This window comes from Daphnia magna, linkage group LG10 (genome assembly GCF_020631705.1).
Source record: "Daphnia magna isolate NIES linkage group LG10, ASM2063170v1.1, whole genome shotgun sequence".
Taxonomy (NCBI): Eukaryota; Metazoa; Arthropoda; class Branchiopoda; order Diplostraca; family Daphniidae; genus Daphnia; species Daphnia magna.
Genome location: NC_059191.1, coordinates 1,256,265 through 1,273,906, shown reverse-complemented (window position 1 = coordinate 1,273,906; position 17,642 = coordinate 1,256,265). Strand labels below are relative to the sequence as shown.

The 17,642-nt window shown below is 42.7% G+C and overlaps 1 protein-coding gene across 14 annotated transcripts; it reads right to left on the bottom strand.

Moving 5' to 3' along the window:
• Positions 1-1,352: 1,352 nt before the first annotated feature.
• LOC123477028 lies at positions 1,353-17,193 on the bottom strand. 14 transcript variants are annotated; one of them, XM_045180197.1, is made up of 7 exons: positions 11,244-17,193; positions 10,065-11,138; positions 9,948-9,961; positions 7,672-9,256; positions 5,438-5,464; positions 4,364-4,515; positions 1,353-1,692 (listed from the first exon to the last, which is right to left on the bottom strand). In XM_045180197.1, exon 1 carries the CDS (start codon positions 17,191-17,193, stop codon positions 11,518-11,520), a length of 5,676 nt encoding a protein of 1,891 aa, XP_045036132.1. In that variant the 3' UTR covers positions 1,353-1,692; positions 4,364-4,515; positions 5,438-5,464; positions 7,672-9,256; positions 9,948-9,961; positions 10,065-11,138; positions 11,244-11,517. The 14 variants fall into 14 exon arrangements, with proteins under 14 accessions (XP_045036132.1, XP_045036141.1, XP_045036136.1 ...); XM_045180206.1 differs by having other exon boundaries at positions 7,672-8,066; XM_045180201.1 differs by having other exon boundaries at positions 9,948-9,956.
• Positions 17,194-17,642: the final 449 nt, after the last annotated feature.

Below are 17,642 nucleotides of genomic sequence, written 5' to 3'. Positions count from 1 at the left end.
GGCGTCAACCCTAAACGCATCCGCACGCCAAAAAGTAATCGATTCCGGTGAATGCAACCTGACCTTGTCCGCTGTTAAATTGGAAGCTGCAACAATAATCCGTTTGTTCCGCATTTCTCTCCGGACCCCCCAAAAAAGGGAGGTAAGGGTATACGGTCACGATCACGCCAGCACACAAGAGGATTAGAGATGATCGGAAACACAAACCTCGACAGCAGTAGACGTGTGGGACATGAAACCAATTATGAAAAGCCTTCGAAGAAAAGTTAATCAGCCAAAAGAAGTCAAGAAAAGTCTTGGGTAACTTGATCGCGTACGGTATAATGAGCTCTAACGTCGGACAGGGAAGAATATCAAAGACAAAACAAAACAAGCTGCTAATTGAGTTGCAGCATTCTATTGTTTAGCGCCTTGCTACGATGAATAAAACATCAAAAGCTTTTGTTTTTCAAGGCCTCCCTTTTCATTTTTAAATTTAAAAAAAACAAAAACAAATTCAGGACAGCCCTCTGTGAGAGTAAAACAACATTAGACAAGAGAGAAGCAATATCTCAACAAACGCTGGCTGCGTGTAATGTTATGCTGCAGTCGTTACCATGACAGCCATTTCCTTCCTCCCAGCATACAGATGCAAAAGAATTATACAAATAAAATACTGTAAAAATATATTGGAGGCAGCAAAAAGTGACTGCTGGCCATGCTCTTTTTGATCCCTCGGGTTCCTACTTGATCGGCGAACTAAGCATAAACCACTCTAGTATGTTTGGCCTCGAAAATACAAATAAAAATAAAACATATATAGTTCCATCCTAGGACGTTGTGAAAGCGTCATGGGCCGTCGGATGCGACTGCATGACGGATGGCAAATATTGGACCGAGTTGCATTGCGCACGACTGCGTCGCAATCAACTCGTGTACTACAACTGTGGCTAGATTGCTGGTTGTCGGCAAACATCTTAAATCAGTCTGATATCTATGTAGATATATTGCTTTGCATGGAGCTTGGTGCCACTAAATCCCCCTCTCATTTCCATATCTTGCGACCCGCACTGAATGACGCACACACACAAAAAACAAGAAGCCCTTGATTATCATCAACCCTGCAGCTCGAGCATCGTCATCGGTTCGAGTGAGTAAAGCCAAAAAACAGTTAGAAAGAAAGATAAATAAAAGGAATAAAAAAAAAAACTAGAAATCAGGGGAGAACGCTGGAATTAGTAATAAGTCAAGTAGATACGATGAACGATCCCACAATGCTATACGATTGCGCGCTCATTGCCAGCCGCACCTATTTTGTGCCGATGCCAAAACGGAAGAAGTAATAAAATAAAAAGGAAGGGACAAACGTCTTCTTGAAGGGGAAGGTAAAGAGATTTATTGCGGGCGATTCGACATTAATAGCACCGGTGACCAAAAGAGAGCGGAACAATGCCAGGGGAAAAATAAAAAAAAAAAACCGGACGTCTTCCATCCATAGGAAGTCGTTTAAAAGGCTATGAACGGAGTCTTGCGGTCCATTCTCTCCGAAAGGTGATGGTTATGACGTAGAAATGCGGTACCGCGTCGAATCGAATCAAGACTCCAGTTACAGAGATTGCGATACAGATAGTCAGTTAGGTTAGGGGGTCATCGTGAGTCACCGTTGCGATTGCCTCCCGTATTAATTCCGGTTTGAACGCGGTGGGTCTCTCCCTTTTAAATTGCAAGTGAATCCAAGTTACATCGCAATAAAATATTTGCGCTTGAACCTTTTCAATACGAAACACGAAAACATATAAAGCAAAACGATTGACGTTCTTGGAAAGGCCAATTTAAAAAAAAAAGCGGGGGGGGGGGACAAAAAATGAAGGAGAAAGAAGAACGATTGAAACTGATGGATAGGGAGTGACGTCATCGATGGATTTTGGCCTCTTTTATTTCCGCCTACCATGTTCGACATCTTCTGTCCCAATGTTTTCCTTTCATTTTCTCGTGATTTTGGATATTCTTCCGGACAGATCCATCAACGCATTTCTTTTCTCTCTTTAGCCCTTCGCCTTTTTTTTTTTCCTTTTATGTATGAATGGAACGCATAAAAATCTAGGAAGGACAAATGCGGAAAGACAAGAGGATAGACAAGAAGAGGCCGCACTACTCGGGATATTATGCCATCCAATAAAAAAACAAACAGCAAAAAAAAAAACAAAAGAAATGCGACCATCGTGGAGAACGATGGCCGTATAAAGTGTTATGTTTATATGATTCCCCAGCATCGACGACAAGATCCTTGGGTTGGTTACACGCGACAAAGTAAAGGAAACATAGATGGACATCCGCACCGTATCCCGTATAACGTACGACAAACAAACACGTTCCGCTTTTTCCCTTAATGTTGTAATGTCTATTCGGCATGTATCTGCGCGCGTGTGTGTGTGTGTAAATAATAATAGCAACTATGGAGAACATCGTTACTATCATCCCCTTTCTATGCCAGCTGGATGTTTATTAAAATAAACAGCAAAATTTGGTGCATCCAGATGTAATATATGCGCAATGTGTTATGCATTTTTTCTTCGAACGTCCTTCCCAACAAACGTCGGCCATCATGTTGATCAAGTTAGAACAACAGACTGGCCGTGTAAACTGCCATTTTTCGTTTTCTCACTGCTATAGTTCTCACGTTACATGCGTCCAGCCGTCAATCAAGCTGATCCTGTTGGTTAAAACAGAAGCACCTCCGCAAAAATACTCTTTGGTTATCTATAACTATACTTCCACAATTTTTAGGAAAGCCCAAAAGTCAGCAGTCATCGAAACACATCCACTGCAATCCTTTTAACAAATGTGAACGTGCAAAAAGGGTATATCTTGTCCTTTCGTTAACGACCCATGACTATAACATGGGACACACACACACACACGGGCAAACCGGGATTAATTTAGTCTGCAGGACAAAACATTTCATTTCGAGTGAAAGTAAGATGGCCACCGAATGCTGCCTTTGCCTTTTTCTTTTCTGATATCGACTTCGGTTGCGAAACTTGATGGAACGCCAGATGATAATCGACTAGTCGTGCAGGAGAGAAGAAGAACACAAAAATAATCCACAGAGAGTAAAGACAGCATGACACAAACGGAAAGTAAAGAAACAAGACCAAAAGGAGGCTAGCCCCACATTATCTCTGCATCGTCATACACGCCCAGCAGGATAACCACACACACACTCATTACGTTTTGTTATGTTGCCTGTTTGCGTTTTTCTTGCGTTATAACCTTCCCTCCCTTTTTTCTTAATTTTGCGTGGTGCCTATGCCTACAAAAAAAAGAGAGAAACTCGGAAGGAGAATAGCAAAGATGAGAAAGAGAATGATTGTCCTCGTCTATTGGGGTCGACACATTGTTTCTTCAAGCGCCTTTAGGGTCGAAAAAGCGTTGCGAGAGAAAACAAAAGAAGGCATCAGCAGCTTCGCAGAAAACCGAAAAAGCAGCAGAGGCAAGCACTATAATATTACTTTGCTGTATTATATATACGGCCTGCCATATAGCGCTGGAGCAGAGTTATCCCCGCTAACTCTTCTACACAATAAGCATTTCATCTTTCAGCCCCACCCGGTCCGCCGAATTACATTACTGTTGGCTGTCCGTAGGATTTGAGCGGCCGAGAAGCTCAATATACATTCGTTGGTCTTTTGTGTGTGTATATCTTTCAAATTATGCGTAATACAATTGAGGAAAACAGAAGACACACAAAAAGGGAAGGAGGAGGAAATAAACTTTTTTAATGAATTTTGCTGTGGTTTCTTTCATTTCTTCCTCTCAATCCATGCGTGTAATCTTAGAAAAAAGCACATCGGATAGAATAAACAGCTCTCAGTTCGTGTGTATAATCCGGAAGGATTTTTCCTCTCTTTCACGTTCGATTTCTTCATTGGATATGGCCAATACCTGCCTCATCATCGACTAGTTTTTTTTTCAACAAAAGTTTTAGTTTATCGGTCCGTGAAAATAGATTGCCTGGCAAATGCATTTTAGCCGCACTAGAACAGCGCAGAATGCGTGTAAACAGCTTCACTTGTCAGAAAACCTATTGCAACTGCTTTGCTGCTGTTGTTGGCCGATATATTACGTGGACAAGAACGTGCGCTCGCTTTTGTTCACAGTTTGTAAAAAGGAAACATCAACTACGAAAAATAAGCGTGCGTGAAAACATAAAAACGATGGCCACATCACAACGGGAGAGAAAAGAAAACCAAACAAAAGAAACACGCAAAAAACTAGAACTCATCAGGTGCCGATGATGACAAGGTGCCGTCAGCGCACACACACGCGGGGGATCAAGGTAAACAAACACGAGCACAAACGCAAACAAAAATCGAAATCTCACCGGTTTAGTCTTAAGAAAAAGTCTTGCTAGTTAAAACCGCTAGCGTTCACAGTGCGATTCAATTTCAAGTCGCAACAATCACAGCTTTTTATAGCGTCACTCACTTCCAAACTCGTTGAACTAGATTTTCGTTTTGTTTTCGATTGACAATTCTGAAAAGTAAACAAAAAAAATGGGGAGAGTGAAACCGATGGGTCTCGTTCAGACCCAGACCGGCGGACGAGTGACTGGACTGCGACCGCGCGCACAGATACTAATGGGCGACGTCTCTCCACCCTTCTGCTGGAGATGATAAAGCCAGAAAGAAAAGGGACAGAATAAAAAGGAAAAGGGAAGGAAACTCAAAGCACAAATGCGAAAAGGATCGTGTCCACCATTGACAGTTTTCTTTTTTTTTGTTGTACCTTTAAGTCACTTGTTTTGGAATTCCCAAATTGGTTTCAAATACATTATTTATCGATTCACTTGACGCGTGAAGACGGTTTCAAAAGAAAAACGCTTGTTCAACATCCGGAAAATTGCATTTTGCTCGATCCGATTCCGGTCAAGATGACGATTTCGGAGAACTGAGTCGAACTAAACACGACTGGAAAATCCGTTGCGCACCCAACAACCCCAGATATTAAAAAAACCCCGCAAAATCGGCCAAAAATGTATGAAAAAGTGCGTGTCTATAATAATCGTTGCAACTACCTTTTAAGATTAATTTGCTTATTTTTTTAAAAAAAGGTTAGTACTACCCTTATCTTTACACACACAAGACAAGAGTTCCTTATGGCAATGTACCTAATAGCGAACTACTCTTTTAATACCATTACACCATGTTCATAACAAGGCCCGCGGGATTCACTAGCAATTTGTTTTTTTTTTAAATTGTAGAAAAGTAGTACACGATTTCACTCTGCATAATGACGTGTTTAAGGGCGAGGCGATGATGATATAGCCGAGCAAAAGAAAACAGCGTAACGACTCGTTTGATCTTGACGCATCCACGACGGAAGAACTCTCTGACATCAGTTTCCCTAACGCGAGTCTCTTCTTTTCAATTGTTACCGTAATGCAAGTGTGACTCACCTCGGTTGATGTTGTAGCCGACGGCTTCTGCCGAACGAAGAGGATCCGGGTTCCGCAGCATTCGAGTAAATCGGCGCCACCAAACGGAAAATGCCGACCGATCGAATCATAAAGAAAAGATTTAAAGAAAAAAAAGGATAAATAAGAAAAGGGATAACAGAATCCAGAGTGAAAATCAATGAATCGTTCTTCAGAAGCCTTTCATACAGCACAGATTTTAAAAAATAAAAATGGATGAAAAAGTGAAAAATGTTTCAAAATTCCGACTGTAGTCGACGGTGGCTAATGTCAACAATCAAACAGGATCGATCGATTATCTGCGAACAGTTACAATGAAGAGCGATACAGCAACTGCCTATTGTAATACTAAACTGCTCAAGGGGGATGTTGCAGCTTTCTAACCTGAAAAGCTGTGATCCATGTCTACAAGTATCTTCATTGTTATACAATAGACGGTCGCGTGATTGTTATTGATAATCACCCCTCTCTTATCTAGGCCAGCAGACGTCCGATAAATTACCATATGTTTTCGAATCACAACCACATAGATATACAACTCCCCTTTCTATTTCTCTTTTGATTCTTGTACTTACACGCAAGGAAAAATCGATCGATATCCATACAAGTCTGAATAGAAGAGGCTTCTATTTATTCTTCTTTCCGCTGTCTCATCATCTGTACAGAAAGGAGGATAGATAACGATGTCACAAGTATACAAACCATACAGTTAACAGGCCCCTCTTGGTTCCTTCGTGATGAATAGACACGAATCGCAATGAGCGATTTTCGGTCAACAGGGAGGCGCTGAAAATAGGATCATATTCGAATTGCTGGTTGGCCAGTAAATAGAAAAATCAGCCGCCCAGTTTCTCAATTGTTATCTCATGCGTGACGTCTGCCAGTGTCGCGTGCCAATCACGCTGATGACGAGCATTTAAGCAAACGACAACGCCGCACGATTTTTATCGAGGCCCATTCAACATTTTGATGACATGTGGAGAAATAGCTGAGGATCCCTTCCGCTTCTTTCCGCCATAGTTCCGTCACTATCGGCGGACAGGGAAAACTGATGTTGGGTTTCCATCTATCCGCATGTCTCCCAATATACGCCTGCGGCGAAGAAAGACGAGCCACTAAAAATAGGGTCGTAACACAACGTGGCCAAAAATTGTGGATTCCGGAAACCAATATCCAACACAGCACAGTCACAAGGCACTTTGACCAGCGTGGCGAAAGACGGAACTGAAATGATAAGGAATTCCGCACCAAAGGATCCCTCCGTTCGTTTCTTTTATCCCCACCCCTTTATATGATTTCTCTTTAAGAGCCTTTTGTTTCGAGACAAGTCACCTCTCGCTTTCCGCAGATTGAATCCGGTGAGATCATAAGCGTAGCCGCATACCAAGTGAATATTGGACACTTCAATCACAATTTGCCTGTTTTCTTAACTCTTTTTTTGTCTGATAATTCTATTTAAATTAAGAACGAAAGTTTATTGTTTTTTTTAAGTAAGCGATGGGGGGAAGAAGAAGAATGACCGAAATAAACCTCTACACTCCATCAAGAAGAATGCGAGAGGGGGGCAAGTGTCGGACACGCACAGTTTAAGTGGCAACCGAGCGACGAGGGGTGCCAGGTGGTCACGCTGAGCTGACCGGATTCAGAAGACATTGGGCGTCGTGTTTGTTTTGCTCAAACGACACATCGGTGATCTCATTACTGAGTTTCAGTGCGCGTGACAGACACCTCAATCAAGAAGTAAAAAGGGCCGGCCAAATACAAGAGAACACACACAAACCCAGTCCCCTTCTGTTTTTTGTCCAGCAAGGCTTTCCTTGACAACCATCCGCAATGATGGATGGATGTAATGTCGTTTCCGAGAGAAACAAGGCAACCAACAACACACAAAAAAAAACGGAAGTATATGGCAAGAAACGCAACGGCGAAAGATGGCCAAGATAAACACACGAAAAAATAATCTCAGTCTGGGGATTTTGGGTTCCATTAGTCCACTCACTTTTTGCTGTTGTTCTCTCCCAATGCGTATAGAAATTTGTCAAATGGAGCCCTTAGGTTAATGAATTTTCTTTTAAAACAAAAAGAGGTAAGGTAAGAAACGCCCCGTTAGGACGACGCAGGAGAGGGGAGAACAAACATTTTGTGTCAATTATTCATTTGCCAACTAATTAATTTCATGCACGGCTAATAAATGTGAGACATAACATTTCATTTACCTAAAGAAGGATGATTGGATCCAGTTTCCATCTGATCGAGTTCGGCCATTTCTTGTTTGGTGGCCATTGTGGGTTCGCACTTGATTATCAGACAACGTTATGGATGCAACAACTCGTTTGACGGATCATTTGAATTTCCCTTTATTCGGCGGTCACAATCTCGGCCAACGTGCACGACAGACTATGCGAAACACACACACGAAAACGAGAAGGTCCAGCCGTCGACTGCCACGGAGAACGCAGTTGCCCAACAACTTTTAAACGGTCTTGCTCTTCTTTTGTTTTGTTTCTTTCACTTTTCCCTCAAGACACACGGCACTCAACTGCCTTTTAGCCGACGGCCTCACGACCCGCCCCCACTTTCACGTTTGCAGTCGACGAAAGCAGCAGATTTTCTGCATTGAAAACAAAACAAAAACGTTGAATCCTTCAGAAGAAAAAAAATCCAATACTTTGAATCAATTCCACGAATTGCATGTGGATAGTCTGGGTCGAGTAAGTCACCTTTTCACGACGAGTGGCAATAGTGAAAGACCTCGACCGAGTGACTAAGATATTTTAAAAAAAGAAACAAAACTTTATGACGTCGGAAATGTTAAAATAAAAAAAAAAATAGTTGAATGGTACGGCAACCTCGCTGGTTGGCAGCTTCACGGCCCCGCGGCAAATGCCAGCCAGGAAACGAACCGAGAGACACGCAACTATACACAGATGGTTTTTGAGGCGTTTCGCTCACGCGGAAGCTTCCCCTGTAGCTCCTTTAAAAACGGATAGGAACCTGCATCTTTCCTTTTGTTTTGCTCTCCCCCCCTTTTCCAACGTTGTCTTTTTATATACGCTGCAGCATCAAGCCCATGTAAAAATGGAGAAGGGAAAAAAAAAGAAAGAAAAGTGTAAAGACAAAAGTTGGAACAAGAGAACTCGGTCGGCGGCTTGTCAGAAACCGCACCACGACCAGGACGGAAATAAAATCCTCGCTCCTCTTCCCCTCCTTTTTTTGTTTGTTCCCTTTTATACGATAGATTTCCCCAGTTTTACTATCCCACATTTTCTTTTTCGAGTTCTTCACAACGAAAGGAAGACTTATCTTATTTTCTTACACTCACAATATTAACTCACAACTCTTTCGTTTTGAAAAAAAGGACCATCGAATTCGAAGCCAAAAAACGTTGGGAGAAAATAAGCGACAGATAAGACGAGAATTGCGGTCGTGCAATCATCGTGAGAGACAAGAGTATAGCCACAGAAAAAAAGGGGGGGGAGAAAGGACAAACCATGCCAAAGAATCCAAAGCCAATCTTCATCCATCATCCTCGTATATAGTTTCATCATCGTCCATTTGGGCTTGACGACAACGATACCCGAAAATTGAAAAATAAAACTTTTTGATGGCAAACGAGCATCGCTGGCAAAATGGAAAATGAATCGCACTGTAATGACATTTTATAGTTGTTTCTCTGTCGGCTGCCATCTGTCTCTTTTTTAGCGTTAGGCTGTTTGGACGTTCATTGGTTATGCGAGGCTCGTTGTTCTCCTCTTGCATTGCAGGATTATTTGGATCGGACGTCGTAGTCTATCAGGAAGCCTTTAAAAAAAAAACTCGATTAACTCGTGTTCCCATCAGACCGTCCTATCTACCATTACGGATAAACTTGAGAGTAAAAAGTAAAGGCTTTAATGTTTAACGGCTCTGCAGCCGAATATAAAAGAGCTTTTATGAAAAAAAAAAAAATTCTTTTTCTTTTTGAAAAGAACGTTTCATATTTTTCTTCTTGCTCTTTTATTACACTTCATGGCGCAATATGGAGAGCAGAGGAAAAACGAAAAGAAAATCGTGCTGTTACAATCTATCCATAAGCATGAAGTCGGCTACCACCCCGTTCTGATCTCAAGTCCATCACGAACTTGCGATGTAAAATAGGAAAATGGAGATCTATGGTTTGGGAAGGGAGAAAAAAAAATTATACATCGGTCTTTTGACCAATAGCGACGGGCGAAGACGGCCGTATTGATATATAGGACATGAACGCTCTTGATGGAATCTCTTTAGGCCAACCGATAAATCTTTCAGTATTCCCCACCACCCTCTTTATCCCGACACCATGGAAGCTGTTTAGCCATCTATATTTATTCGCTATTCTTTAATGTTGAATAAAAAATTAAATCGTCCGTCTGTCGCACAAGGGAATTCGGTCGATGATCGACAAGACAGACGTCCTGTTCGGAGAGAGTTTTATTATTTTTTCTATCAAACTTTTAATCAAAAAGAGACTTACCATTCCATTCTTTTCTTCAGCGTATAAAAAAAAAAAAGAATTGAATAAAAAGAACAATGAAACAAGTCAGTAAGCAGGCGAAAGTAGGTGCTATAGGGTACATTATTTGAACCCTACCATAGATACATCGGCAAGCTGACGTGAAAACCTCTGTGATACGAGTTTGGTCCACTGCATCTATACGATAGAGTCTGCAGTCCAATAGAGACAAACTCTATTGATTTCCCTGCGGAGGTTTCGCTCCCTGACTCGCATAAGTCTTCATTGTTTTCCCCGCCAGTTTGGTGAAAAACTTGTACAAAAGGCCATCACGAATTTCAAGCGACATGGTTTCAAGTGCGGGTTAAATGTCCATCTCCGGCCAACGGCAAAGCCAGTAATCTTTTATCGTTAACTTGTACTCGCAATCTGATAGAAGATTATAACGGCTGTTGCCCCTTGTTCCAGTGAGGGTATACGTCGAGGATCGAGCTCCCCGAGTAAGACGCATTTTGCCGTTACTGGAGTTGTAATCACAGAAATGGATTCTGATCTGTGGCTATTGAATAATTCATAACACACAACGGTCAGTATTCCATGTAGAAGGTCAAGGATTGGCCGATTGTCTGATGTAGTTGTTGACCTGTCGGTCAGAATACGAAATCCATGAGCCCAGTTGCGATTCGCCAGTTGCTACGGTGATGCTCTGTTTCTTGAGTTCCAAAAGGGCCAAAACTTCCATCTTTTGTGAGAAAAACACAGTTGTCTGTCGCTGGTTTGGATGTTGAAACTCCATTACCATCACCATGGAGATTGCTGTCTGATACGAGCGTTAACTGTCTTGCAAAGTCCTTATTTTTAGCAGCGTTTCGCAAACGTATAAAGTTTGTTACTATGGCACCCACCGTTTGTTATCGAGTAACAAACGACATATTTGCTATATTTGGAGACTTTGTCTGTTAAATTTACAAGGTCTTTAATACGTAAAGTGCTTTCTTATTGAGTGAAATGCGTCAGTATATAAACTTTTGTGTACTTGTTTTACGATGTCTACTTGTTGGTATCCATAGCACCGCCAAAGGTCGTTTTAGGGAAATCTTTTTTGCGTAATTTTATGGTTCAGCAATGCCATTTGCGTAATGGCGATGGCAGGAAAGTGTAAGCATTTGCATTCAACAAAGCGGATTAAATGGATTGTTCGTTCAATCTGACCTACACACAAATAAATATATAAATGTTTGGTTATATGATCTTTTTATCAGCTTGCTATTCTCACATCTGCATGTTTGCAAGCATTAAAAAAGGGTGTGTTATTACCCGTTCATCACGAGCCATTCAGGATTTCCAGTTGGCCGTCAATGTACCATGTGACAATAATTACTCTTACTGATAATACCTGATAAGTAATTACTGATTTGAAGACACTTGACTCAGGTAAATTGTTGCTGATTCTCTAGCTTTTATTCAGACTCTGACACAACTTATAATAGCGTCTGCTCTACCTTGTTGAACAATTGCGAAGAAGGAACATTAACCGAGATCGGCCACCAAGAAGACGCTGAACACAGCACCCCTGGCGGCCTTACACATACTATAAATCAAAAATAGTGGGCTTGCGAACTAGTCGGCCCGACCTAGTTAATTGTCCGTCAGGTGGCGGGTCGTGATCCGCAACATCCTCCCCGCCGGAATCGCGAGTCCTCCTCGGCGATTCCTTTTTCTTCTTGCAGGGGGGTTTCTTCTTAGGCGCGGATGCACCTCCTTCTTCTTGGCCAGCCTCGGCTTCTCTAGATCCGTCTACGGAAACATTGACGGGCGGATCCACGTCATGTTGAATTTCCAATGGATAAATGGTCTGGAGACCTCGTGTTGTTTCCTTTTCTGAACGAAGACGTAACTTTACAGCTCGTATCTTGCCGTCATAGCCGGGAATCAATTCCGTTATAATGGCCGTAGGCCATGAAACACGCTTGATATTTGGCTCCTTTAGCAGGACGATTTCGCCAACGCGGGGGATTCTAGTACCCTTTCCCTTGCGACAATGGAATCTTTTTAAGTCGGACAAGTAAGATTCTTGCCATAGCCTCCACCAAGTTAGAGCGTGTTCGCTACGTTGCTTATCTAAGTCGATCAGCTCGTTGCGGCTCATTGTGGTCAGCTCGGAAGTCTCCGTCGTGGCGCCAGGCTGTCTTCCAGTCAAAAGTCTTTGTGGAGATAGCACTTCATACGCTTGTGCGTCTCCGGAAACATATGTGAGGGGTCGTGAGTTCACGATTGCTTCAATTTCCACCAGGATGGTGTGAAGTTGATCGTAGCTCACCTTCATTTTCCCTAATACCTTGCGTAACGGTTCCTTTACCGAACGCACCATTCTCTCCCAAAACCCGCCCCACCAGGGTGCCAAGCTCGGAGAGAATTTCCACTCAATTCCCTTACTTGATAGCCAATTTGCTAAAGTAGGGTCTTCTGTTACAAGTTTAGCGGCGCATGTGAATGTTGATGCGTTATCGCTATAGATTGTCTTACAATCTTCTCTTCTGGACATCATTCTGCGTAGAGCGAGCATGAACGTTTTCGTGGTAAGGTCTGTCACGAGCTCAAGATGTACAGCTCTTGTGACGGCACAAGTGAATAAACACGCGTGCACCTTCTTTTCACCAATTCGAGTTTTCTCGACATCGTTCCCTTCCTTGTCTTTCTCAATCAAAAGGACCTCTTCCAAAACGTACATCGGCCCGAAATAATCAATTCCAATGATTTCGAATGGCTGTGCCTTCTTGGTACGATCCAAAGGCATGGAAGCGGCTTCTTCGTCGAAAGGGCGCGATTGAGCTCGTTGGCATTTCCCACAATGCTTGATGACACTCTTGATGCGTTGTCGAGCACGAATAATCCAGAACCGATTACGGAGATAGGTTAATGTTGATTGAACACCGGTGTGTTTCCGTTTGACATGATGATGGTGGATCAGCAAGTCGACTATTCTCTCATTTGCAGGGAGAAGTATCGGTGGTTCAATAAGTAGATCTCTTAAGGCTGGACCTACTCTACCTGTCACTCGTATCAGTTGTTGTTTTTCGTCCCAAATTGGTCGTAATGTGTCGAGATCGCGTAGCAGTTTCTTGTTGGATTTTCCTTCTTTAAGGGATCCATAAATTTCTGGGAACGCTTTCTGTTGAATAGTCCTTAGAATGAAGTTCTCGGCGGTGCTGATTTCGCAGACAGAGAGGCAATGAATTTCTGCTACTCCGACTGTTTCTATTGCCTTACCGGGCGGTAACTTCTTCATGAGTCTGTACATCCAGGCTATTGTTCTCAGTAATCGCAGATAACTGCTTACTCTCAAAACCAGTGAATCCAACCAATCTGGCATGTTGAAAACTGCTAGAATTTGCATTCTCTGTTTGGATTTCGTTTCGACTTCCATTAATTGTAGGTCATCCGAAGTTGGGTTGTCTTGCTGAGGCCATTCAGACGATTCTTGTTTCAGCCAGGAGGGACCTCCCCACCAGGAAAAAGCCTCTGTCAACTTCTTGACGGAGCAACTTCGAGATGCGAAATCCGCTGGGTTGTCTTTTCCAGGACAGTGTTTCCAGTGTTCTGGTTTGAATCTCTTCTGAATTGTCTCTACTCTATTCCGTACGAATAGTTTCCATCGCCCTGGATCTCCTTTGATCCAACCTAACGCTGCCATAGAGTCAGTCCATAGTGTCACTTCCCACTTCACTTTGTCAATTGCGTTTACGATTCGTTCAGCTAAGACACTGCCGAGTTCGGCGCTAAGCAGTTCTAGCCTTGGTAGTGAAACTTCGTTTTTCGGGAGTGGTGCTGCCCTAGTTTTACAGCAAACAAGTCGGATGAATCCAGGATTTCTTGACTTGGCGTATGCTACAGCTCCGTACGCTTTTGTTGAAGCGTCGCAGAATACATGTAATTCTTGAATTACATCTGTCGGTGCTGTTGAGATCATGCGAGGTATTTGGATTCTGTCTATACCTTTCAAATCTTCCACTATAGCTCTGAATCGACTCTCCGTTTGTGAATTCACATTGTCATCCCATCCGATTTTTTCTTGCCACAATTCCTGGAAGAGTAGCTTGAACTGTAGTGTTATGGGTCCAATGAATCCAAGGGGGTCGAAAAGCTTGGTCGAGATTTTAGCAAACGATCTTTTTGTTAGCACTTTTACTTTTGCGGCTACATCTACGATTACGTCAGACTTGAAATAGAAGCAATCTGTGCTGGTATTCCACCTCACTCCTAGTACCTTTTGTGGGTCTAAATTAAGACACGAGTACGAATCGGATGAGTCGTCTGTCAAATTGCTCTGTTGTAGATACTCTCGCAGCTGCGGGTCGTTTGTTACCCATTTTCTCAATTCCATCTTTGCCTCTGAAAAAAGTTTGAGTACCGTACCGATTACGGTCTTTGCTGCTTCTAATGTAGGCGCATTTGACAAGTAGTCGTCTACATATAGATGCCGTAACATTTGGCGACTGCTTACTGCTAGTTCGCCTTTGTATGACTCGAGGTGTTTCTTTAGGACGGTCCTGAGCACTGCCGGGCTACATGTTAGCCCAAATGGTAGTCTATTCCATTTGTAGGTCTGCAGCGTTCCTGGGACGTTTTCGTCTTCTAAAAGGAACCTTAACGCTTCCGCGTCCTCGTTTAGCAATTTTACCATTAAAAATGCTTGTCGGATATCAGCTGTCCAGGCAATTGGATTTAGCCTAAACGTCAGGATAACATCAAGAATGTCAGGATTCAGATTGGGTCCTTCTTCGAGACAGTCGTTGGCGCTGAATCCTGTTTTCGGCTTCGCAGAACCATTGAAAACAGGTCTCACTTTGCTGGTGATTTTGTCTTTACGGACAACTGGGTGATGGGGTAGAATCGTGTAGATACCCTTAAAATTGGTGTCTGCTTTAGAGATGAATCTAAGTTCTTTCAGTTTTCTGAACTCAGCTTCGTATGAAGTCTTCATCTCGTTATCCTTCTCCATCCTTTTCATCAGCGCCCTTGCCTGACCTTCTGCCATGGCGTCATTCTTGCTGAGGTATTTTTTGTTCCCGTTCCATGGGAGCGGTGCGACATAATGTCCATCTTCGTCTTGTTTGATGGAGTCTGTATAAGATTTCCAGCGATCCGAAAGTGGCACATTTTCTAGTGGATCTAGACTTTCTAATTTCCACCACTTCGCAAAATCAATTTCATCGTTTCTGTTCGAATTCGGGCCTTGCATTGGGTATTGTGGTGTTCCTTCTTTTGCCTTTAGGAGGAAGCCGATCGCCGTAGTGGTGGAAATCGCAACTGTCTCATCCTGCCCAAGTAGTAACCAACCCAATTTGCTTTCGATGGCTCTAATTCCAGTCTTCGAAACGATCTGTTTTGAGCCTAGTACCTTCCAGACTTGATTGGCTCCAATCAAAATGTCTATTTGGCAAGGTCCTGCTGTCCCGCTCAAAATTCTATCATCAGCCAACTTGTAACCTTGGTTCCAGAGTTCACTGACGAATTCGGTCTTTGTCGATCCAGCAACCTTTCCTATTTCGGGTTGCTCAATCGCCTCTAAATCAATTGATTCGGCATCCGGAATTATCCCGCGTAGTCGTAACTTTCTTACACTTCGTTCCTTTTCTGGGTGTAGATGACCCACTGCCTGAAGTTTCAATTTGATTTTTCCCACTTCCTGAAGTCCTAGAGTTTGAGCGAGTTCGCTTCGGATCAGTGTTGCATTTGATCCTTGATCAATGTACGCTATAGCTTTGTGCCAACCGTTTGGCCCTTCCACTATAACAGTTGCTGTTTGGACGTACACGCCACCGAATAGGCGTGCTTCTATTGAGAGTGGAGCGTCATCTGCTGCCTTTAACATTGGGGACGCTGCTACCGTAGCTGTCACTGTTTTCGCCCGAACTGTCTGATTACAGATGGCTGTATGGTGACCCTTGCCACATTTGGCGCAATTGCTTGTCTTCCAACAGGCTCTCACTTGGTGACTCTGTCCGAGGCACCTCCAACACCTTTTCTCCTTCCGAACTTGCTCTAGTTTCTTCTCTATTGCGACTTCGCATTTGTACGTGGGGTGTTTGTCTTTGCAGAACAAACATGGTCTTTTTATTGTTGTTGAGGTCTTCTCTTTTCGATCTTTCGGATGTATTGTTGTAGTTCCTGTCACTGCTAATTCCGCTGCCGTTGGTGTGGATGCAAATGTTACTCGATTTGCTTTTTCAGTAGCCTCTTGCTTAGGTTTTTTCTTCTCGTTCTTTTCAGTCGAGAACGCATATTCCCAATCTTCTGCTACACTGTCGATGAAGGTAAAGAGATCTTTTAACGTTTTACGGGATCTTCTTGTTTCCCCATGCCATCTTGAAACTAATTCAAGAGGTAGTTTTCTTGTAATTATCTCTGAAATTGCTTCATTTTGTGCAGAATTCTTTTCTAAGTCGCCAAGATTCAAGGCGTGACCCATTGCTCTGTCGTGCAACTTCCTCATTGCCTTGTAGTCTTCTACTCGATCTACCCTAGGCAATTCCGTAATTGCGATGTAGTGGTCTGCTCTTGCTGATCTCGGCCTGTTGTATTTCCCATTTAAAATGTCGATTGCCTTGGTGTAATTTTCTTCTGTTAAGTCCAGGTATGATATTGCACCAGCAGCGTCTTCGCTCATGTGCATCTTCAATCTGCTGAATTTTTCGATGGGTCGTAGTGATGGATTTTCGTGTATAAGTGTTCGAAAAATCGCCCACCAATCTCTCCATTTGTTTGAATCCCCTTCAAATTTGGCTAATTCAATTCTTGGTAGCAGATGAGCAATGCTCATGAAGTTTTGCTGTTGTTGCAGTGCAACTGTATTGGTTGCTTGTACACCTGTTGCTTGCGCAACGTTTCCTGTTGTTGTCGGAGTTGTCTCCTCTTCATCCGAATTTTCCGAATGTTCAGAGGGTTCTCTTTCCGAAGGTGCAGTTGGCCTTCTTCTTTTCCAATCGATAACCATTGTATGATGACGGTCTACAAACTCTTCGTGTTTGTCGACATATCTTGCTTGCATCTCGGCGTCTAGTTGGGGTATGACATCTCTATAATGCTTAAGAAGCCTTAGCGCTCTGTCATCAGCTAGTTCGTAAGCTGTTTCTGCTGCTTCCAACAAATTGTCTCTGCAAGCTTCATCATAACTTTTCAAATTCTTGTGTAATTCCCTTTCCAATGTCTCTATTGTTAAGAGCGTTAAAGTCTGCGCCTGTTGCTTTTTGTTTGCGGTCGCCATTGTTTGGAATTAGACTGATTTCAGTAATCTACGAATTTGAGAATCGATCTTGAGGAAAAGGAAATTAAAGTTGTTCAAGGCAGTATTTTAAATTCTCAGAAAGCAACAAGAAAATATGCTTGTTGAAAACCAGTCTATTGACGTATTCGTCGAGTTACAAAAAATTTGTTTGTTACCACTAGATGGCTAAGATCTTAGTTTAACATAATACGAAGGGAACTTAAAACAAAAAATGAAGCCTCTTCTTGAGCGAATTCGCTGAGGTTTTTCAAAATTCTCGTTCGTTGATGGACAAGATGAATTCCTCAGATGTGGTCGAACCGCTTTCTTCACTCTCTCCTTTCACTGTCTCCTCTACTTCACTTTCTTCTTGAATGATAGTCTCAGAATCGTTTGTTCTGATCGAAAAATTGGTCTCCACTTCAGTGATGTCTTCAGTTTCTTCTGCA